Source organism: Saccopteryx bilineata, chromosome 3, assembly GCF_036850765.1.
Source record: "Saccopteryx bilineata isolate mSacBil1 chromosome 3, mSacBil1_pri_phased_curated, whole genome shotgun sequence".
Lineage (NCBI taxonomy): Eukaryota > Metazoa > Chordata > Mammalia > Chiroptera > Emballonuridae > Saccopteryx > Saccopteryx bilineata.
This window is the reverse complement of record NC_089492.1, coordinates 306,337,627-306,362,027: the sequence shown is the minus strand read 5'-3', so window position 1 is coordinate 306,362,027 and position 24,401 is coordinate 306,337,627. Positions and strand designations below refer to the sequence as shown.

Genomic DNA, 24,401 nt, shown 5'->3' with positions numbered 1-24,401 from the left:
ACAGTCACTACTGTTCTGGCTGCAGAAACATGGCTGCCCCCAGAAAGACATCCGTCTTTATTCCTGGGTAATGTGGGCCATTAGCAATTCAATTAAGTTTCCAAGGCAACTCAAAGGCAACCCCCACCATACCAGTCAGTCTAACTTTACACCAAGAAGAAACTAGCTCCCAGTCTCTTCCGGGAACATGGGTGGGCAGGACCAGCACTGAAGCACAGCCCTTTGTTAACTTAATTAGGCAGGTAAGGTGGGGGATCTCGCTCACCACCTCTGTTCCCTAGATATTCAAACTGCAAAATACCCTGTTTACTTTTCGATCCCCAACAATGTTGTGTGAGAATTATAGACCCAATGATCTTAATCAAATTGATTTATGCTCAGGGTGATTTCTGCCTTAGCAGAAATAATTCTCCTATTTTCACCAGTCCCTATGTGTAAAAAGGTTGAAAATTACTGGTCTAATGTCTGCTTTCTTCAGATGTATTTTTCTCATTGTCATGACAACTGGCCTCTGACTTGTCATTTTATCTGTGAGAGCAGGAAGCACCTGTCCTCCGATCTTCTGTAAATCAATTTCTCTTTCTGCACTAGACATTTTAAACTGTATCACCATGTTAAATTGTATTACAGTGTTGTCCAAAGCCTCAGGCATACAAAACAGACATCCGCCATAAATCACATTGTTGACACAAGCTGTCTGGTATGGCCTGAGACTTCAGGCATAAAAAGACACTTTTACCAGGCAGGATATCTCAGGGAGTCAGAGGTTATTGTTCAGAAATGAGTCAGGGCCGGTCTTTTCTTTGGAATGTGCGGATGGCGGGTCCGTGCCTGCTGAGTTAGCTCTTTACTGCATGTCACCCACCGTCCTCATGTAGGAACGTAGGATAGTATGTTCCAGGCAGACCGTTAGTTTGTGACTCGATTTCAGGACCTCTTGTCTAACTTGGAGATTAGTGTTCTGGGAGGGTTAGGGTGTCGGCAGAATGAAGAAGAATGGCACATGGTTGGAATACGATAACCCTCCTCAGGCTGTTACACTTCCCTGGAAATCAGATGCTGAGGGTCCACACCCGTTCTCACCACGTATTTGCTCTGTACACCTGGCTCTGCGAGTGCACCTGATCACAGTACTTAATATTTGGTCTTCTTTGGTAGGGTATTGAATTCCAAAACTCTACATGTGCCTTCTCCTTTTATTCTACCTGTTTCGAAACACAGTCTCATTTAGTACTCTTTGAAAAAATTGTATTTATTGATGTGATCCATACTAATCTAGTTTCATATATAAGCTTTTTGAGCCTGACCAAATGGTGGTTCAGTGGATAGAGCTGTGACTTGGCATTCTGAGGACCCAGGTTTGAAACCCCAATGTCACTGGCTTGAGCCCAAGGGATCACTTGCTGGGCTGGAGCCCCCTGATCAAGGCACATATGAGAAAGCAATCATTGAACAGCTAAGGTGCTGTAGTGACGAGTTGATGCTTCTCATTTCTCTTTCTCCCTCCTTCCCCTCCTCCCTGTCAACCTGTCTGAATCTCTTTCACTAAAGGAAAAAATGAAAACCTTTTTTAATATGTACACATTCAACTACTTTCTTCATGTTTGTATTTGGATATTTAATACTAGAAAGCCCGGCGGTCATACGAAATGACTGCTGTTCTAGATATTATAAATTGTAATTAAAATGATTTGTGCAAAGGTGTCTGCTAATTCAAACTGAATTACCCAGGGCAGGCAGTGAGGACGCCCTTTGCTTAGTGCCCCACGGGGTTTCCCCCTTCTACTTGCTTAATTGCTTAAAGTAGAGTGCAATGAAGGAAACCACTGGCGGTACATTTCATAAGAGCCGCAGCTAGCTCAATAAATAAAGGTGATTTAAATAATAAAATGTTAATTCACATGTCAAAGATCTCTTTGTGCCCTGGCCGGTTGGGTCGGCCTGGTGTGTGTGTGTGGGGGGGGTGGGGTGGGGGGTGGGGGGGCTGGGTTCGATTCCCGGCCAGGGCACATAGGAGAAGCACCCATTTGCTTCTCCACCCCCCCCTTCCTCTCTGTCTCTCTCTTCCCCTCCCGCAGCCAAGGCTCCATTGGAGCAAAGATGGCCCAGGCGCTGGGGATGGCTCCTTGGCCTCTGCCCCAGGCGCTAGAGTGGCTCTGGTCGTGGTAGAGCAACGCCCCAGAGGGGCAGAGCATCGCCCCCTGGTGGGCAGAGTGTGGCCCCTGGTGGGCGTGCTGGGTGGATCCTGGTCTGGCGCAAGCAGGAGTCTGTCTGACTGTCTCTCCCCATTTCCAGCTTCAGAAAAATACAAAAAAAAAAATAAATAAAATAAAGATCTCTTTGTACACATTTCTTGTGTAGATCTTTCCATCATTTTTAAGCTTGCCTTGCAGAGGACCATCAATTATTTTTAATTTTACGTCCGTTCTTTTACGAACTCTTGAACAGGCAACATAAAGTTGACCGTGTCCAAATGCAGGCTCAGGTTAAAAAAATGCCAACACGCTTAAGCGTTTGACCCTGAGACTTATTGATGGTCATAGCAAAGGCAAGTTTTACAGGAAATTGTCTACGTCTCAATTGAAACGGCAACCCTGTTTGATATGGAGCCAAATCAATTCTTGGAATGACATGTATTTCACCTTTAGAGAAGCCAGTCAAAGACTTAGCTATTATGACATTATTTTTCAATTGGAGAACCTCTAGTCTTGTACCATTGCAAAGACCCCTTCTGGTGTTAAGATTTTTTTTTTTTTTTTTTTTGTATTTTTCTGAAGCTGGATACGGGGAGAGACAGTCAGACAGACTCCCGCATGCGCCCGACCAGGATCCATCCGGTACACCCACCAGGGGGCGACGCTCTGCCCACCAGGGGGCGATGCTCTGCCCCTCCAGGGCGTCGCTCTGTTGCGATCAGAGCCACTCTAGTGCCTGGGGCAGAGGCCAAGGAGCCATCCCCAGCGCCCGGGCCATCTTTGCTCCAATGGAGCCTCGCTGCAGGAAGGGAAGAAAGAGACAGAGAGGAAGGAGAGGGGGAGGTGGAGAAGCAGATGGGCGCTTCTCCTGTGTGTCCTGGCCGGGAATCGAACCCGGAACTTCTACACGCCAGGCCGCTGCTCTACCACTGAGCCAACGGGCCAGGGCCGGTGTTAAGATTTTTTTTTTTTTTTTAAATTTTTTATTTATTCATTTTTTTTTTTTTAGAGAGGAGAGGGAGAGACAGAGAGAGAGAGAGGAGAGACAGAGAGAGAGAAGGGGGGAGGAGCTGGAAGCATCAACTCCCATATGTGCCTTGACCAGGCAAGCCCAGGGTTTCGAACCGGCAACCTCAGCATTTCTAGGTCGACGCTTTATCCACTGTGCCACCACAGGTCAGGCCAAGATTTCTTAACAGCATAATAATTGCTCCAATCTTTAACCTCAATTTGTGAGGTGGCATGCCAGAAGGCGGGACTATTTGAATGCCGTGGCAACTTCACCCCATTGGCTAGTACAGTTACGCAAGCAACCAATAAGCTATCGGCGACAAACACTTAAGCCGCATATAATAAAGAATCATAAACTTTGTTCTGCAGTGTACTCTAGATTTCCCCCTCATTATAGACTTTAATAATGTTCCTTGTTTCATTAAGAGGTATTCCACCTACCTAGTGGCTCAAGCCACATAATTCTAGTAATTCTTGAGTCTTCACTCTCTTTTTTTAAATTTTATTAAGTGAGAGGCAGGGAGGTAGAGAGACAGACTCCCACATGCACCCCTATGGGATCCACCTGGCAAGCCCATTAGGGTGCGATGCTCTGCCCATCTGGGACTGCTGTTCTGTTGCTCTGAACGGAGCTATTTCAGTGCCTGGGGCAAGGCCATGGAACTATCCTCAGCATCCAGGGCCAAATTGCTCAAACCATTGGAGCCATGGCTGTGGGAGGGGGAGGGGAGAGGGCAGGAGAAGCAGATGGTCACTTCTCCTGTGTGCCCTGACCAGGAATTGAATCCGGGACTTCCACATGCCAGGCCAATGCTCTACTGCTGAGCCAACCGGCCAGGGCCAAGTTCTTCACTTTAATTAACTTCTTTCTGCTTCTCCCGTTGAGACCATCAGTGAGCCTTGTCTTCTCTTTAAATACAGAGTGGAGCCAAAGTAGGTGTGCAATTGTGGGTACGTGCAACACAGAGGCTATTCTTTGATTTTAGTGAGAGAGGAAGGGAGAGAGAGAGACACACACACACACACACACAGGAATATTGATCTGTTCCTATATGTGTGTCGACCAGGAATCAAACCTGCAACCTCTGCACTTCAGGACGGGCTGTAACCAGCTGAGCTATCTAGCCAGGGCCTTTTTCTTTCTTTCTTCTTTTCCTTTCCTTTCCTTTCCTTTCCTTTCCTTTCCTTTCCTTTCCTCTTTCTTTCTCTCTCTCTCTCTCTCTCTCTCTCTCCATTGACTTGAGAGAGTTAGAGAGGAAGGAAAGAGTGTGGGGGGAGGGAGATACAGAAAGAGGAGAGAAGCACCAACTCATTTTCACTTAGTTGTTCAATTTAGTTGTGGACTCATTGATTGCTTCTTGTCCATAATCTAACCTAGTGTCAGATTGGTGGCGTCTGGTGCACCAGGTAGATACTTTATCTACTGAGCCACCTGGCCAGGGCAAATGTTAGTGTTGTATTATTGATTAATTATTGTATCATTTAACACATAAACAACTGTAGACCTACCTTGAACGCAGTCTCTACATCCTGATTTCCTCACCTCTTACATCTCCATTGCTCCTTTACCAGGTTTCATAGACTGCAATTGCTTTTATTTCTTTGCTTTAGATGACTATACTTAGATTTTCTAAACTCAGTGTCTTACGGATTTATATAAACCCTGACACTATCTCCCTAGATATAATATCATGCCCTACAAGTTAAGAGTTCAGTCCCACAAGACAGCCTTGACTTCAAGTGTCCATCACAAGTCCAGATTGTACCCTGTGCTTTTGACCAGCTAACTATGAACTGGAGGTTCTCTTTAGTCCTGCTTGGGGTTCAACTGATTTCCCAGAGCAGCTCACTGAAGTCAGAGAAACATTTATGTTTACTAGGTTATTATAAAAGATACAAATATATAGATACATAAGACAAGGACTGAAGGGTCCCTGAAAACAGGAGCTTCTGGCCCTATGGAACAGGAGTGAAACACCCACCGGGCACATGCCTGTGTTCACTGACACAGAAGCTGATCAGATCTGGTTAAGAGCCCTGCTCCCCAGCAAGGCTCAGTTGGATAGAACGGAGTCCTGATATGCCAATGTTGCATGTTTGATTGCTTCTCAGGGCACATATAAGAGTCAAACAATGAATGCATAAACAAATGGGACAACAAATATCATTGTTTTTTTTACAGAGACAGAGAGAGAGTCAGAGAGAGGGATAGACAGGGACAGACAGACAGGAACGGAGAGATGAGAAGCATCAATCATTAGTTTTTCGTTGCGCATTGCGACACCTTAGTTGTTCGTTGATTGCTTTCTCACATGTGCTTTCCAGTGAAGATGGTATCTGATTCAGCAGACCGAGTAACCCCTTGCTTGAGCCAGTGACCTTGGGCTCAAGCTGGTGAGCTTTTGCTCAAATCAGATGAGCCCGCGCTCAAGCTGGTAACCTGGGTCCTCAGCATCCCAGTCCAACGCTCTATCCACTGCGCCACCGCCTGGTCAGGCTATCATTGTTTTTTTTATCTCTTTTCTTTCATCCCTTTATATATCAATAAATATAATTTTTTAAATGAAATGTAACTTAAAACTTTTTATACAGCTTTATTTTGTAGGCCCTCCTATTCCACAGTTCAGTGGGTGGAACTGAAAGTGTCACCTTCTAATCAATCACTCTTTCTGGTCACTAGCTCCATCTGAGGCTCTGTGGGAACCCTATGTTGTCATTTCATTAGTATAAACTTAACGTTTATAACAAGTTTTCTTTTTTTAATTGATTGATTTTATTTTTTTTAATATATTATTTTGTTTTGGTTTTTGTTTTTTTGTTTTTGTTTTGTTTTTACAGGGACAGAGAGAGAGTCAGAGAGAGGGATAGATAGGGACAGACAGACAGGAACAGAGAGAGATGAGAAGTATCAATCATCAGTTTTTCATTGTGAGACCTTAGTTGTTCATCGATTGCTTTCTCACATGTGCTTTGACTGTGGTCCTTCAGCAGACTGAGTAACTCCTTGCTTGAGCCAGCAACCTTGGGTCCAAGCTGGTGAGCTTTTTTTTTCCCCCCCCTGCTCAAGCCAGATGAGCCCGCACTCAAGCTGGCGACCTCGGCGCCTCAAACCTCAGTCCTTCCGCATCCCAGTTCGACGCTCTATCCACTGCGCCACTGCCTGGTCAGGCTTTATATATATGTATTTTTTTTTTAATTTTTTTTTTTTTTGTATTTTTCTGAGGTTGGAAACAGGGAGGCAGTCAGACAGACTCCCGCATGCGCCCGACTGGGATCCACCCGGCATGCCCACCAGGGGGTGATGTTCTGCCCATCTGGGGCGTGGCTCTGCCACGATCAGAGCCATTCTAGCACCTGAGGCAGAGGCCACAGAGCCATCCTCAGCGCCCAGGCAAACTTTGCTCCAATGGAGCCTTGGCTGTGGGAGGGGAAGAGAGAGACAGAGAGGAAAGCGCGGCGGAGGGTGGAGAAGCAAATGGGCGCTTCTCCTGTGTGCCCTGGCCGGGAATCAAACCCAGGACTCCCGCATGCCAGGCTGATGCTCTACCACTGAGCCAACCAGCCAGGGCCTAATATATTATTTTTTAAAATATATTTTATTTATTGATTTTACAGAGAGGAGGTGTGGAACAAAAAGTATCAAACTCATAGCTGCTTCACTGTAGTTGTTCATTGTTTTCTTGTCATATGTGCCTTAACCGGGCAAGCCCAGGGTTTCGAACTGGTGACCTCAGAGTTCTTGGTCAACACTCTATCTGCTGTGCCACCACAGGTCAGGCTTATTGATTGATTTTAAAGAGAGGAAGGGAGAGAGAGAGAGAGAGAGAGAGAGAGAAAGAGAAAGAGAGAAAGGAAGGAATGTGGATCTATCCTTGTATGTGCCCCAACTGGGGATCAAATCAGCAATTCTGCACATCTGGATGATGCACCAATCAAGCTATCAAGTTTATGAGAAATTACAGAATGGTTTACTTTCTCTTCTTTCCTAGATCTCAGGACAGATGATGTTCCTCTGCAGCGTCACTTGCAAAGTCAAAGCATTGGGAAGAGTGGGGAACAATGCTGTGAACGTGATATGTTTGCAAAGATTGTTAATGACAGTGAAAGTCATTTTCTATTAAAGCAAAATATCTCTATGTTTGATATACATGAAAGACTTTTGAAATCAAATTTTGGTTTTCAAAACCAAAACAGAAGCTGTAGCTTAAAGAACTCTGCTGAGTTGAATGGAGATCGGACATCCATTCTGCATGGTAACCATGAGAAATTTTACACTGAAATTGTATTTCCTGTCAGTACCAAACCTATAAATAAGTTCCATGTTCTTCAGCAACAGAAGACGCAGGACATAAAGAAAGTCCACATATGCACTGAATGCGGGAAAGCCTTCATCAAGTTGTCTCAGCTCACTAATCATCAGAGAGTTCATACTGGAGAGAAACCTTATGCATGCAGTCTGTGTGGGAAAGCCTTCTCCAGGAAATCCAGGCTCACTGAACATCAGAGGATTCATACAGGGCTGAAACACTATGAATGCCCTGAATGTGACAAAACCTTCCTCAAGACATCACAGTTCAATATACATCAGAAAAGTCACATTGGAGAGAAAACTTACACATGTAATGAATGTGGGAGTGCATTCATCAAAAAGTCTCGGCTCATTTATCATCAGTTGACTCATACAGGAGAGAAACCTCATGGATGCAGTTTATGTGGGAAGACCTTCTGTACAAAATTTAATCTTCATAGACATCAGAAAACTCATACAGGAGAGAAACCTTATATATGCAGCAAATGTGGAAAAGGCTTCATCGAGTACAGTTGTCTTATTGCGCATTATCAAACGCATACTGGAGAGAAACCCTTTATATGCAGTAAATGTGGGAAAGGCTTTACTGTGATGAAGAATCTTATCACTCATCAGCATACTCATACAGGAGAGAAACCCTATATATGCAATGACTGTGGGAAAGGCTTTACCTGGAAGGACAGTCTTATCAGACATCGGCGAAAACATACAGGAGAGAAGCCCTATGTATGTAGTGTGTGTGGTAAAGGCTTCACCATGAAGAGTGATCTCAGAGTCCATCAGCAAACTCATACTGCAGAGAAACCATATCTGTGCATTGAATGTGGGAAAGGTTTTGCTTTGAAGAGTCGTCTGATTGTTCATCAGCGAACTCACACAAGAGAGAAACTCTCTGTATGTAGTGTATGTGGGAAAGGCTTCATTTGGAAGCGTGATCTCACTATACATCAGCAAAGTCATGCTTCAGAGAAACCATATATGTGCAATGAATGTGGGAAAGGTTTCACACGGAAGAGTCGTCTCATTGTACATAAGCGAACTCATATAGAAGGGAGACCCTATGTATGCAGTTAATGTGGAAAAGACTTTCCAGTGAAGATGGTATCTGATTGTCCATCAACAGACTCATGCAGTAGAGAAACCTTATATATTGTAGTGAATGTGGAAAGGCTTTGCTTTTAAGAATTCTCATCTGACATCAGTGGATGCATATAAGAGGTAAGCCCTGTATATGTAGTACTTGTGAGAAAGGCTTCACCATGAACAGTGATGACAATGTATAGTAGCAAACTCATATGTCAGAGAAAATGTGTATGTGCAATGAATGTGGGAAAGGCTTCACTGTGAGGAGTTGTCTCAGTGTACATTGGCATACTTGTACTGGAGAGAAGGCCTGTACATGCAGTGAATGTGGCAAAGGCTTACTTGGGAAAAGCATTCTTATTGTACACCTGCAAATTCATATGCTGAGAAACCATATATATGCAATCAGTGTGGAAAGGGCTTCACCCTGAAGAGTACTCAAGGTATACATCAGCAAACTCATCCTGCAGAGAAGCCATATGAATGCAGTGAATATGGTGAAGGCTTTAGGAAGAATACATGCCTCTTACAACAACAAAGATTTCACTCAGAAAGGACTTCATTTGTTTGTACTGAATGAATGTGGTAAGTTCTCTTTGAGCAAAAGTAGTCTCATTATCCATCAGAGAATTCATATGAATGTAATGAGAGTCCTATGAATGTAATGAATTTTAGAAAGCCTTCAGTATCAGGACTCAGTGTTCATGAAAGGAAACATACAGGAGAGAGGCCATATGGGTGCAGTGATTGTGCGGAAGTTGTTGCCACTTGTCAATCTTTGCTACAACATGAGAGAATTCACAGTCACTTTGTGGCAAGCCTGTTGCCAGTTGTAGGACCTCACAATAATAGTATTCAATGAAGAATTACAAAGCAAAGAATGTGGTACTGTCGTTACTGATCAATTACCTCATATCAATGGAGACATTTACAAATTAACAAATAAAATCAGCCTTGATGAAAATATTTTGGGGCACTATATTTCTAAAAGATGTATTCTCATATAAATCCCATGAATATGACAGACTAGGAAACCTTTGTGGGAAGTAGACCCTGTCATATATGAAAATCAGATTATGAATGAATGAATATTTGTAATTGTGGGAAAGAATCTCCCCAAAAGGAAACCTCAGTAAGTGTCAGTTCACACTAGAAATATTTAATACTTTTCTCTGGCAGTGGATGGCACAGTTTGTAGTAATTTATGTTTTCTCATCACTTGTCAGGAAATCCATGCAGACATGACTCATGAACACATTCAATTTGGTGTCTTTAGGAAAATATCAGATAAAATCAGGAAGAAGAGACTTGAACGAAAATGCATTCTGTCACAAGTCTAAAGAGATACTACACCTCACAAGCAATCAGGGACACGATACTTTCAGCCATATTTCTGTTTCCCTTGCCATTGATTTGGTAAGTTTTTCATACTGGCACTTACTGTCACCATGGATTTAAATTTTAATATATACAACACAGGAGTGTTCTGTGCCTGTTTCACTATGTAATTAACTTTTGCATTTCCTTAGTTCAAACTTTGTGTTATTTCAGAATACTTAAAGTACTTGAAAATGAAATTGATTATATTCATTTTATAAGTATAACAACATATTTGGATGTGTTTAACCAAGTTTATAAGTAGTATCAAGTGGTTTATAAAATTAATATAAATATGTTTTTTATAACTAATTTTGAAATAAGTTTAGAATCACAAAAACTGAAGTTTTCTGGAGATTTTTTTTTTTCAGAGGAGGAAAGGGGGGCCACGCAGCTGCGACTCCTGAGCTGGTTTGGGCAGCCCGGGCCACGCGGGAGGCCACGCGGGAGGCCACGCGGGAGGCCACGCGGGAGGCCACGCGGGAGGCCACGCGGGAGGCCACGCGGGAGGCCACGCGGGAGGTGTGGATGCGCCACAGAAGGCGCAGCGAGTGTGGACAGATGCCCCCTCCCCCCCTCGCCCAAGTCCCGGTGGGCGGGCGAGGGAGGAAGGAAGAAGGAAGGACAAAGCCTTGTGTTGAGGGCTCTGGAGATTTTTTTAATTGCCTTCAGGTAGCTACTCCCAAAAGTAAAACCTTACCCAGTCACAGTTCATTATCAGGAAAGTGATAAAGCCTGACCTGTGGTGGTGCAGTGGATACAAGCATCAACCTGGAAACGCTTAGGTCGCCAGTTGGAAACCCTGGACTTCCCTGGACAAGGCACATAAGGAAGTTGATGCTTCCTGCTCCTCCCCCTTTCTCTGTCTCTCTCTCTTCCCTCTCTAAAGTGAATAATAATAAAAAAGTGATAGAGGAAAGTGAAATTGTTAAGTGTCATTCACTACAACTCATTTGAATCTTGAGAGGTGTTTTTTATTTTTATTTCTTATATTATTAGAGGCAGGGAGAGAGAGACAGGAACATTGAGCTGTTTCTGTATGTGCCCTGACTGGGGTTTGCAGAGCAACCTCTGCACTTCTAGACGACGCTCTAACTAACCTAGCTATCTAGCCAGGGCTTGATTTTTTTTTTTTTTTTTTTTTTAGGGCTTGATTTTTTATTTATTGATTTTTAGGGAGACAATGAGAGGGAGAGGGAGAGAAGGGGGAACGGAAGCATTTGTTTATTGTCTACTTGTTTGTGCATTCATTGGTTGTTTCCCATGTGTGCTGACCTGGGATTGAACCCACAACCTTGTCATTTTGGGATGACGCTCTAACCAACTGAACTACTCAGTCAGGGCCTGTATCTCAAGTTTTAACATGCACTCATTTTTGTTTCGTTTTTATAGTTGTTTTCCACACTTTTTAATATTTATGTGCAAAGAATTTTTTTTTTATTTATATTTTTCCGAAGCTGGAAACAGGGAGAGACAGTCAGACAGATTCCCGCATGCGCCCGACCGGGATCCACCCCGCACGCCTACCAGGGGACGACGCTCTGCCCCTCCGGGGCATCGCTCTGTCGTGACCAGAGCCACTCCAGCGCCTGGGGCAGAGGCCAAGGAGCCATCCCCAGCGCCCGGGCCATCCTTGCTCCAATGGAGCCTCTCTGTGGGAGGGGAAGAGAGAGACAGAGAGGAAGGAGAGCGGGAGGGGTGGAGAAGCAGATGGGCGCTTCTCCTGTGTACCCTGGCCGGGAATCAAACCCAGGACCACTTGCACACCAGGCCGCTGCTCTACCACTGAGCCAACCGGCCAGGGCCTCGAAAAATTTTTTTTAGAAATTAAATTTGGCCCTGGCTGGTTTGCTCAGTGTTAGAGCATCGGCCCAGCTTGTGGAAGTCCTGGGTTTGATTCTCGTTCTGGACACATAGGAGAAGCAACCATCTGCTTCTCCACCCTCCCTTCTCTTTCTCTCTTTCTTTCTTTCTTTCTCTCTCTCTCTCTCTCTCACTCTCTCATTCCTTCCCGCAGCCATGGCTCATTCAAGCAAGTTGGCCCTGGGCACTGAGGATGGCACCATGGCCTCCGCCTCACGTGCTAAAATAGCTCAGTTGCCAAGTAACAGAGCAATGGCCCCAAATGGGCAAAACTTTGCTCTGTAGGGGCCTTGCCAGGTGGATCCTGGCTGGGGTGAGTGCAGGAGTCTGTCTCTCTGCCTCCCTGCCTCTCATTTAATAAAATAAATTTTAATAGGATCCATAAGATCACGCAGGGTTTTTTTTATTTTATTTTATTTTTTTTACAGAGAGAGAGAGAGAGTCAGAGAAAGAGACAGATAGGGACAGACAGACAGGAACACAGAGAGATGAGAAGCATCAATCATCAGTTTTTCGTTGTGGCACTTCAGTTGTTCACCGACTGCTTTCTCATATGTGCCTTGACCGTGGAGCTACAGCAGACCGAGTAACCCCTTGCTCAAGCCAGTGACCTTGGGTCCAAGCTGGTGAGCCTTGCTCAAACCAGAAGAGCCCACGCTCAAGCTGGTAATCTCGGGGTCTTGAACCTGGGTCCTCCACATCCCAGTCTGACACCCTATCCATTGAGCCACCGCCTGGTCAGGCCACACAGGGTTTTTTTTTTGTTTGTTTTTTACACAGAGAGAGAGTCAGACAGATAGGAACGGAGAGAGATGAGAAGCATCAATCATTAGTTTTTTGTTATGACACCTTAGTTGTTCATTGATTGCTTTCTCATATGTGCCTTGACCGGGGGCTACAGCAGACGGAGTAACCCCTTGCTCAAGCCAGCGACCTTGGGTCCAAGCTGGTGAGCTTTGCTCAAGCCAGATGAGCCCACGTTCAAGCTGGCGACCTTGGGGTCTTGAACCTGGGTCCTCCGCAACCCAGTCTGACGCTCTTATCCACTGCGCCACCACCTGGTCAGGCAAGATCACAGTTTTTAGGTGTACATCTCCATGGCACTTGATATATGCCTTTTTCCTGGTCAGACCACCTTTCATCACTGTATGTTTGGTTCCCTTTCACCCCCACTACCCACTCCCTCCCCTCCCTCTGGTAATGATCATACCTTTGTCTATTTCTATGAGTCTCAATTTTAAAACCTGGATATTAGTGAAATCATATAATTCTTAGCTTTTTCTGACTGACTTGTTTCACTTAGTGTAATATTCTCAAGATTCATCCATATTGCTGCAAATAGCAGTATTTCGTCTTTTCGTATGGCTAATATTCTTTTGTATATATGTACCACATCTTTTTTTATACAATGCTTTATTGAAGGACACTTTGGTTGTTTTTAAGTCTTGGCCACCATGAATAATGTGAGGAACATGGGGATCCATATGTCTTTGTGAAAAAATCTTTTTAGAATTCTTTTTTTTGGTATGTGTTGTGACAGAGACAGAGAGTCAGAGAGAGGGACAGATAGAGACAGACAGACAGGAATGCAGAGAGATGAGAAGCATCAAATCTTCGTTGTGGCACCTTAGTTGTTCATTGATTGCTTTCTCATATGTGTCTTACCAGGGGCCTTCAGCAGACCGAGTAACCCCTTGCTCAGTCCAGTGACCTTGGGCTCAAGCTGGTGATCTTTTGCTCAAACCAATTGAGCCTGTGCTTGAGCTGGTGACTTTGGAGTTTCGAACCTGGGTCCTCCACATCCCAGTCCGACACTCTATCCCCTGTGCCACTGCCTGGTCAGGCGAAAAAATGTTTTTGAATAGGTACCCAGTAGAGGGGTTGCTGCGTTATCTAGTAACTCTTATTTCTTTTTTTTAAGTGAGAGGAGAGGAGGCAGAGACAGACTCTCACATGTGCCCCAAACCCACAAGGGGGCGATGCTATGCCCATCTGGGGCTTTGCTCCATTGCTCAGCAATGGAGCCATTTCTTTAGTGCCTGAGGCAAAGCCATGGAGCCATCCTCAGTGCCTGAGACTAACTTGCTCCAGTTGAGCCATGGCTGTGGGATGGGGAGAGAGAGATAAGGAGGAGGGGTGGAGAAGCCGATGGTTGCTTCTCCTGTGTGTCCTTACTGGGAATTGAACCTGGGATATCCACATGCTGGGCTGATGCTCTACCACTGTGCCAACTGGCCAGGGCATGATAACTCTATTCTTAATTTTTTTTAGGAAGGGAGTTTGGATGGGAATGGGAGAGACAAAGAAGCATCAACTCATTGTTCCACTTGTGCCATTGATTGATTCTCATATGTGCCATCACTGGGGATTGAGCTGGCACCCTCAGGGTCTAACCAGGGACCCTGGGATTGAACTGGCCACCTTGGCGCTCCAGGATAATGCCCTATCCACTGCACTACTGGCCAGAGCTCTAGTCTTAATTTTTTGAGGTACTGCCATACTATTTTCCATAGTGGCTGTACTAGTTTACATCCCCACCAGCAGTGAGTGAGGGTTTAAGGCATTCATGAGAAGCAATCAGTGACCAACTAAGGTGCTGCAACTACAAGTTGTTGCTTCTCATCTCTCCTGTCTCCCTTCCTGTCTCTCTCTTGCTCTCTCTCGTGCTTTCTCTCCACCTCGCAAAAAATAAAAAATGTTATCAGATATGTATGTTCTTATAACCAACACTATAGTAAAAATTCATAATGTTGTCTGACCAGGTGGTGGTGCAGTAGATACAATGTTCTTGTGAGATGCTGAGGACCCAGGTTTAAAACCCCAAGGTTACTGGCTTGAGCAAGGAATCACTGGCTCGGCTGTAGCCCCCTGGTCAAGGCTCATAAGATAGCAATCAATGAGCAACTAAGAGTTGATGTGTCTCATCTCTCTCCCTTCCTGTCTTTCTGTCCTTGTCTGTTTCTCTCTCTCTTTCTCTTGCTTAAAAAAAAAAATCAGAATTTTTATCACAAACTTCCTCATGCTACTCCTTCATGGCCACATCTTTTCCCTGACCCTTGCCCTTGGCTTTGTGTCTACAATTCTGTCCTTTATAGAATATTAGAAAAATGGAGTCACTTAGCATGTATCCTTTTGAGACTGGCTGTTTGACCTTGTACGATAGAGAAAATACATGCACACTGGTCTCTGTCCACGATACCTGGCACAGAATTTCTGAAACTGTTTTAAATTTCTAAGAGATAATAGCACTGGGAGCATCTTTTGTTCCGTTGAGGTGACTCTGGTTTGAAATTTTAGCTTCACCCCACACATTCCCAGAGGATCGAGGGCCTGGAAATGATCAATCATGCCTACTTGAGGAAAGCTCTATAAACATTCCCCCCAAAATAGGGTTCAAGCAGCTTCCAGGAGGGTTAACATCTCCAAGTACGGGGCGGGTGGCACTCCCTAACTTCACTGGGACAGGAGCTCCCCTGTGTGGAACCCCCCCCCCAGCCCTGTTGTTGTGAGTTGGGGGCGCAGAGAGAGAGATCAGCAGATGAAATCATCAAGGACTAGCAAAAGACTACCGCTCGCTCAGGCAAATGGCCCTTGTTATTTTCCTATTGTAAAAGAAATCTTAGAGCTTTGTTAGGGACTTTTCCTAAGCCATGCAGCTTAGTGACTACTGCCTAAATGGGCTAAAAAGAAAACTAATGTTGCTTAGTAATAAGAGGTGTATTAGCTTCTATATCTAAAAGTCTTTTGTATTGTTAAGTCTATTATAGGGCATCAAAGGAACTAAATTCCCGCTTTCCTCAGTGCCTCCTTTTTCAGGATGTTGCCTTACAAGCAGCCAACTGTCTGAAGCAGCTTGAGATAAATTCTTAAAATGACTTAATTTTGTTTAATTCCTTAGTTTTACAAATTTGAGCATATTTTACACACAAACAAGACAATTTTCAACACAGAAACACAAGTATAACATATAACTTTAATTAATCCTAATATTTGAATTCTTATTTGATTTCAAACTTTGAATATACCTTACAATGTATTAACCAAATTAGCAAGTCTTAAGGATCCATATTCTATTCAATTTAAATTTAAATGAGCGCTCCTTATAATTTCTCATTTTAAAGCAAAAAATATATGGATGAAACTATTTTTTCAATATAAAAGAAAGCCGGCATTTTAAATCTTTGTATGTAAACACAATTCAGGCCTTAAAAATCACATTTTAGACAACATCAAACAAAAACTAAACAGAAATTAGAATCAGACAAACCAGACCAGACAAACCAAAGAGAAACCCGGGACTTCAGAGCACAGTCAGACTAGAAAGATGCCTGCCTGATTTTAATCAGGGCATTTTCTGACAGAGGGACTGACGATGGATGAGACTAAACAAAATTTCCCCAAGAAAATTCTCTTGGCAGCTGTTAGGATATTTTCTATAGTCAGATCCAACACATGTCCCCTGCCTCAGTTTCCAGGCAAAGAATAAGAAAGAAAATGATAGCTCAGAGGATTGTAGCTAAAACACCAAAGAAAATTAGTATTTATTTATTTTATTATTACAAAGACTAGAGAATTCTAAGGACTTCATGATTCTTCTATATGTCCTAATTCTAATTGAATTTGTACCAACTGATGTAAAGCTGCAAGCTTTTTTCCCTTGTCACTGTCTCCAGTGATTTGCATCCAGGCTTTAAGACAAGCAATCTAATCTGAGCTATAACAACATCAGTATAACCAGTTTGTTGTCCAACAGCTGCATAAGCACCAACGCTAATGAGCATTTCAAAAGTAGCTTCCGGGGGATTATTTCTGGCGTTCATGTGAGATATTCAAAAAACCTCCTCTCTTCACCAAGATTTTAATTGTAAATATTGTCCTGGTTCCAAAACCGTACTAGCAATAAATCCCAATCCAAAGGAATGATTAAATGATTATTACAATAGGAAGAGATCAGACCTTGAACATATGAGGACTGAGGTCCATACGTAGCAACAGATTGTTTGACTAGCTTTAAGAAAGTAAATTCAGCCTGACCTGTGGTGGCGCAGTGGATAAAGCGTTGACCTGGAAATGCTGAGGTGGCCAGTTCGAAACCCTGGGCTTGCCTGGTCAAGGCACATATGGGAGTTGATGCTTCTAGCTCCTCCCCCTTCTCTCTCTCTCTGTCTCTCCCTCTCCTCTCTAAAATGAATAAATAAAAAAATTAGAAAAAAAGAAAAGTAAATTCAAATTGGTCAAATTGGATATTATGCCCTCCCCCAGGATCTGAAGCATTAAGAGGAAAAGGCTGTCAAATAATTGGAAAAATAGATGCAGAAAAATTACTAGAATTAGATTCTAAATCATCATGACGCATAAGCACCTGTTGCATTTCAGAGATTTCAGGGAATTGAAAAATCCTTCCCCTGCCAGTACCAATTAATTTTTGACCTTGAATTGGAGGAGCCGTAGGCTCACATATATCTTGCTTTTGAACAGGATAAGCAGTATACTGATTTCCATTCTCCTGTTGTTCCAGTGTAAATTGTAGTTTACTTAATAAATGTTTTAGACAGGCAACATCATCTATAGGGGCTCCCTCATTTTTTAAGAAAGAGGGATGAAAGCCTGTGGATGGCTGAATTTCATTAACATTATCAGTAACTTCAGAAGCAGAGACAGGATTGTCCAAGTCATTATTCTGTTCATTCTGTGCTGAATCAAACTCTTCAGGCTTATTAAAAATAAGCTCTGGCCCTGGCCGGTTGGCTCAGCGGTAGAGCGTTGGCCTGGCGTCTGGGGGACCCAGGTTCGATTTCCGGCCAGGGCACATGGGAGAGGCGCCCATTTGCTTCTCCACCCCCACCTCCTCCTTCCTCTCTGTCTCTCTCTTCCCCTCCTGTAGCCGAGGCTCCATTGGAGCGAAGATGGCCCGGGCGTGGGGATGGCTCCTTGGCCTCTGCCCCAGGCGCTGGAGTGGCTCTGGTCGCAGCAGAGCGACGCCCTGGAGGGGCAGAGCATCGCCCCCTGGTGGGCAGAGCGTCGCCCCTGGTGGGTGTGCGGGGTGGATCCCAGTCGGGCACATGCGGGAGTCTGACTGTCTCTCCCCGTTTCCAGCTTCAGAAAAATACAAAAAAAAAAAAAAAGGAAAGAAAAGCTCACTCAAGTCTTTAACAGAATCTCCATCTGATTGCAAAGGTCCAAGGGCTATAGTAATAAGATTATAAGCAGCCCACATTTCAGCATCAAGTGGATTTCCGTGCTGATGAACACAGCTTAAAGATTTTCCTACTTGGCCCTGGCCGGTTGGCTCAGTAGTAGAGTGTTGGCCTGGTGTGCAGAAGTCCCGGGTTCGATTCCCGGCCAGGGCACACAGGAGAAGCGCCCATCTGCTTCTCCACCCCTCCCCCTCTCCTTCCTCTCTGTCTTTCTCTTCCCCTCCCGCAGCGGAGGCTCCATTGGAGCAAAGATGGCCCGGGTGCTGGGGATGGCTCCTTGGCCTCTGCCCCAGGCGCTAGAGTGGCTCTGGTCGCAACAAAGTGACACCCCAGAGGGGCAGAGCATCGCCCCTGGTGGGCGTGCCGGGTGGATCCCGGTCAGGCGCATGCGGGAGTCTGTCTGACTGTCTCTCCCCATTTCCAGCTTCAGAAAAATACAAAAAAAAAAAAAAAAAAAAAAAAAGATTTTCCTACTTGTTGCCAAACATTCAAATTCAATTGATTACAATGTTCAGGAGTATACCAGTAACAGTGTTTCTGAATAGCATTTAAAAGACGTAACAAAACCTTGTCTTTTATCTGAGTCCCAGACCCTTTTAAAAGGGATGTCAAAACCTGTCACATAATGAATGGGAATTTCCCATGACTTTGCTAGTTACCCAAAAGTATCGCATACACAGCGGTCCAACTTACCCTTTCAGAGTTCCATCTGTTCCCAACCTCTTCTTAAGGCCCCATGTTGGGCGCCAAATGTTGTTGTGAGTCAGGGGCACAGAGAGATCAGCAGATGGAATCATCAAGGACTAGCAAAGGACCACCGCTCGCTCAGGCAAATGGCCCTGAGTTCATGCAGTGTCCTAATTTTATTCACAAGACTTCAAAAAGCTTGTTTACTGAGAAATTGGCATAGCATCAAGAGTAACTTTTACTTAAAGATACATAGAGTGCACCTGCAAGATAGTTTAGTAACAACATAATATCAGAAGGCATTAATTGCTATTGCTTCTATGGATCCCACAACATTCTTCTGCTACAACATCCTTTATCTTAAGGGATAACCTTAGAAAGTACAGAAATCTTATGAGAATGTTTTACTGAGAAAAGCCCAGCAACTGCCTTCAGTCACATAGACCTGTTTCAGTGACTTGCCTTCAAGTCACAAAACAATTCTCTTAGCAAAACTTTCTTTTCTTGTTGGCTGTGTTCCCATCCAAGGCCATGCAATGGATTATTCCACTACACAGCCCTCAAGCTAAGATCTCTTCCCTGGCTGTTTAACCTTTATGATAAATCTTTTCTCAGATGTATAATTGCTATTATTGTATCTTTGGGTAAAACATGTGATCACATGTTTTGCCTAAGCTGCTATGAATTTTGGCAATTTAACAAAAGGTCAGTCAATCAAAGATGAATGTTGCAATTTTATTCATTTTGTGCCTTTTTTGCATTAAGAAATAAGCATTTGTTATATTGGGAAAACATTCTAATATTTTAAAATATTTTTTGCTATACACAATGCGGTGGGCACTTTTTTTGTGTGTGTGTGTGTGAGAGAGAGACAGGAATAGACAGAAAGGGAGAGAGATGAGAAGCATCAACTCTTTGTTGCGGCACCTTAGTTGTTCATTGATTGCTTTCTCATATGTGCCTGGACCTGCGGCTCCAGCTGAGTCAGTGACTCCTTGCTCACGCCAGCGACCTTGGAGCCATGTCTGTTGACTTGAGCTATGGCTCAGCTGGAACTTGCCAACCCTGAAATTCTTATTTCTCCAAAGTGTGGGTTCTTTTTATTCATGAGAAATAGGTGAGAAAAATATAGTAAGATGTGAGCAGAAAAAAATTGGAATTGTGGAAGGAGTTGTGGAATCATGTTCGTTGCTTCATCCACCAGTTAGTAATGATCTCATCTGCTTCAGAGGCTCACGCATGTCCCGGTCAAGCTGTGCTGGCTTCCATGGCCAGGTGAGGGGGAAGTTATGGCAATTATCTTCATTCTGAGAGGACTCAACTGACCGAATCACTCACTGTCATGAGGTCAAATCTCATTTGTGCCTCTTGTCAAAGAAGACCTTGGACCTGACTCTGGATGAGTTTCCCAGGAATACAAGAAGTGGACACAGCTCACCAGTGTGGTCAGAATGGCGCTGATGGCAAACACATTTCCCTCAGTGTTTGCCAGCTTTCAGATGACTGGTCACCTGTGGTGGTGATGGTGTGGCAGGTGCCCTTGATTCTCCGTGGGGTCTTTTTGCTCCTCCTGAGGATGCCATTAAAAGGCCTTACCAGACTATTCCAGGGCCCCACGTTACTCAATATCCTGTGCCTCTGACACTTCTAAGTAGATCATCTTCATTAACGGAGGAAAGTCCATTCCTCTGTCTGCTCCCAGTTCCTATGAACTTTAGAATCGCAAAATTTCTGTTGAGTTTGGCCTATTTGTACCTTCTCTGAATTGTTTCTTGAATTTTTTCATCAAGCATCTGTGTTTGCTCTCTCTCTCTCTGCTTGATGCTCTTAGGCAGGGTCTGCAGGTTCAACTGCTATTTGTTCCGTTGATGTTTCTCTCTGCAGATCACATTTGATTCCCCTCGTAGGAGGTCTGTGTGCAGGCTGTGTCCCCCAGCTGCAAAGACTTTCATCTGCCTCCTGGAAATAAGTTTACTGACTTCCGCCCCCAAACTGAGAGGTATTTATGTGTGTTCCTCTTGGTATGCGGCACCTGTCCAGCCTGCAACCTTTGTCAGCTGATCTGCTTTGCTAAATGGCTGGTAGGGCATCACCCTAAACTGCTGGGGAACCGCACAGGGTCCCAGCCTGAAAGGTTGTCCTGGATATAGAGTGTCAGAAACTTTTTTAACTTTTGCAACTTGCAATGACCTCAGCTGTTCCGGATGGTGAAAGATGGTCTAAGACAGGAACCTAAACACTGGCTGTGGTCAGAGAAACGGAAAAATGTGCTTTAAATTTTTCAGTAGACAAAGGTTCTTATTGGATTACTATTAACTTAATTTTTATTACATATAAGCATAGCCACAATTTCTTTTTAATTATAATATTTCATATAGTGTAAGAAATTCTGATCTATACATACATCAGTTTTTAGTATGAATATGTGCTTCTTTTATTCCAAATTTAATTTGTGAGTATATTCCTAATCCTCCTGCATTGATGATGCCATACATATCATCTCACCTATAAATCTTTATTTTTTTAATTTTTATTTTTTTTAACACAGTCAGAGAGAGGGATAGACAGGGACAGACAGGAACGGAGAGATGAGAAGCATCAATCATTAGTTTTTCGTTGCGCGTTGCGACTTCTTAGTTGTTCATTGATTGCTTTCTCATATGTGCCTTGACCGCGGGCCTTCAGCAGACTGAGTAACCCCTTGCAGGAGCCAGCGACCCTGGGTCCAAGCTGGTGAGCTTTTTGCTCAAGCCAGATGAGCCCTTGTTCAAGCTGGCGACCTCGGGGTCTTGAACCTGGGTCCTTCCACATCCCAGTCCAACGCTCTATCCACTGCGCCACCGTCTGGTCAGGCTATAAATCTTTAAATATATCTGACTCACAAGTTCTCTTTCTTTGTGATTATTCACTAACATTTTGAAATTAATAGAAACACCAATAAGTTTTTTAGAGTTCAGTTCCCCCAGTCTTTCAAAAATTAATTTTTCTTTTTTTTTTTTTTTTTGTATTTTTCTGAAGCTGGAAACGGGGAGAGACAGTCAGACAGACTCCCGCATGCACCCGACCAGGATCCACCCGGCACGCCCACCAGGGGCTACACTCTGCCCACCAGGGGGCGATGCTCTGCCCCTCTGGGGCGTCGCTCTGCCACGACCAGAGCCACTCTAGCGCCTGGGGCAGCGGCCAAGGAGCCATCCCCAGCACCCGGGCCATCTTTGCTCCAATGGAGCCTTGGCTGCAGGAGGGGAAGAGAGAGACAGAGAGGAAGGAGAGAGGGGGGTGGAGAAGCAAATGGGCGCCTCTCCCATGTGCCCTGGCCGGGAATCGAACCCGGGTCCCCCACACGCCAGGCCGATGCTCTACCGCTGAGCCAACCGGCCAGGGCCTAATTTTTCTTAATTGATATTTATAAATTATAAATTTATAATTATAATTTTATAAATAAGACTCCCATTTATGTTTATATTGTCTTATTATTTTATTTCAAATGTTGCATTGTTATATTTATCATAGGTATGACAATGTAACTAGGTCATTTGTATAGTAATATTGTCCAGCTGCTCCAGTGCATGCATACCTCACTTTATTTTGATGTGCTTCATTGAGCTTCACAGATTATACATTTTCATAATCACAAAGGCAAGACCCTTCACCTGCAAAAAGATAGCAACTCAGTGAAGACTCGGATGATAGTTTGCATTTTTTATCAATAAAGTATTTTTAAATTACGGTCTGCACATTATTGTCACATAATCCTTTGGCACACTTAATACACTTAACTACACTGATGTGTAGTGTGAACATAAATTTTAAATACACTGGGGTAGCAACAAATTCTTGTGACTAGCTTTATTGCTTTATTTGCTTGGTGGGTCTGATGTCCTCAACATGTTCTCCATTGTTGGCAATAAATGTACAATTTAAGCCAGGGCATCAGATCAAATGTAGCTTGACTCTAGCCACACTGCTGCGCAGCCAGAGCTGATACTTCTGGTTTTGTCAGGAACAGATAACTCAAGTATCACTGTCTGTTTGGTGACGTTAATTTTGCATAATAGTAGAACTGAGGCAGGATACATAACGTTAAGGACTTGAGCAACTCCTCCAGCTACGTTAGGCCTGAAGGAGCCAATTGCCAGATGGCCTGACTCAAGAAGCAGGATGTCTGGCTGTCAGCAGATCTGAGATCTGAAGAAAGATCTGCAAAACTAGCAGCTAAGGGAAGCCGCACAAGTGAGATCACCGTATCCTACAAATGACCTCCACTTGGGGGCGCTAGAGAGCACTTAGTGTACTTGGCGTGTTCTATGTATCCTTAAATACGCTCCTGGAGTGGGCTGAGAGAATACAGGGGCCGCCCCCTTGGATTGCAGGAACTACATTACCCAGAAGGCTCAGCGTGGAATACCACCACCAAGCCAATGAGAGCTCAGAAAAGGCATTTTCGTTTCGCTGCGCAGAGCGGGACTTTCGTAGTCCGTCTGGCGGGCATTTCGTCTTTCTCAGGTCTGTAGGTCAGAGCTCATGGCTGCAGAACCTGGGGGAGGTGGCGCGACAGTTTTGTTCTGGGTCGCGCAGCCCTGGGGCCCCGCGCCAGGGCCGAGGCAGAGACCGTGGTGCCCGGGGCCCCTCCTCGCCCGCCCATCTCGCCCTGCTCCGCCCCCGTAGTCCGATGGCGGCGGCTGCGCTGAGGCGCCGGGCGGAGGTGAGTACGGTGCCCCAGGTCCTCACCGCCTCGCCCCCCAAACCCAGAGACCCGCGTGCGGAGCGCCTGTCACGTCCTGCAACCCCGGCACCGGTGTCCAGGACACGGAGGCGCTCGTGGGTGACACAGGGTGTGACGCGGCTCGATAAGTGACGGCAGAAGAGCCGGTGTAAAGAGGTGCCGGGAGGACCCGGGCACCCGGGCTCCGTCTTCCTTCTGAATTAAACAGTGAGGGGGAAACACGTCTTGGCTGGGCGGCAGAGGGGCGGTACCTTCATTCTCAGGGTCCTCGAGCCCTGGAAGGTGTGAACAAAGAGAGACAGAGGTTGGGTTATGCTCTTATACGGTTTTTATTTACTTATTAAAACTTTTCCGTAGTGAGAAGCGGGAAGGGAGACAGACTCCCGCATGCGCCCGACCGGGATCCACCAGGCATGAGGCAGAGGCCACGGAGCCATCCTCAGCTCCCGGGCCAACTTCGCTCCAATGGAGCCCTGGCTGCGGGAGGGGAAGAGAGAGACAGAGAGGAAGGAGAGGGGGAGGGGTGGAGAAGCAGATGGGCGCTTCTCCTGTGTGCCCTGGCCGGGAATCGAACCCAGGACTTCCACTGAGCCAGCTGTCCAGGGCCTGTTATAAGGTTTTTAAATCCTGCTAAGGAAGACTGGAATGGGGTAAGGATAGTGAGGCACAAGGAATTGAGTCCTTGTCCAAGGTCACCCAGCAGGTTAAAGGCTGCTGTGGAAGTTAAGCCACAGAGGATAGACATTATGCTGAATGTCACTAGACTCCCGGCTGGGTGGAGATATAGCAGAAACCTGCTTACCTGGAGCTGAAGGGTGGTTGTCTGCATCTTCCCACAGGTGAAGGATGAAAACCACCTATTTAAAATAGGGAAGGACAGGGTGTCCAAGGCCCTCCTATATTGAGGACACAACCGTATGGTGTCTGGGATTGTGGTGTGTGGAGACTCTGCC

General features: G+C 44.8%; 2 protein-coding genes and 1 pseudogene across 2 annotated transcripts in view; 2 read left to right on the top strand and 1 right to left on the bottom strand.

Annotated features, from left to right (window-relative positions):
• Window positions 1–24,401, top strand: part of LOC136332051 (zinc finger protein 585A-like) — a 227,534-nt gene that overhangs the window by 87,972 nt on the left and 115,161 nt on the right.
• The window catches only part of LOC136332052 (zinc finger protein 615-like), a 43,312-nt gene that overhangs the window by 10,625 nt on the left and 8,286 nt on the right, over window positions 1–24,401 (top strand). The window contains 4 exon segments of the mRNA XM_066271306.1: window positions 7,196–8,577; window positions 8,820–8,976; window positions 8,979–9,175; window positions 9,177–9,233. Of these exon segments, the coding sequence (XP_066127403.1) occupies window positions 7,196–8,577; window positions 8,820–8,976; window positions 8,979–9,175; window positions 9,177–9,233 (1,793 nt within the window).
• LOC136328865 (eukaryotic translation initiation factor 3 subunit D pseudogene) lies at window positions 19,571–23,367 on the bottom strand (annotated as a pseudogene).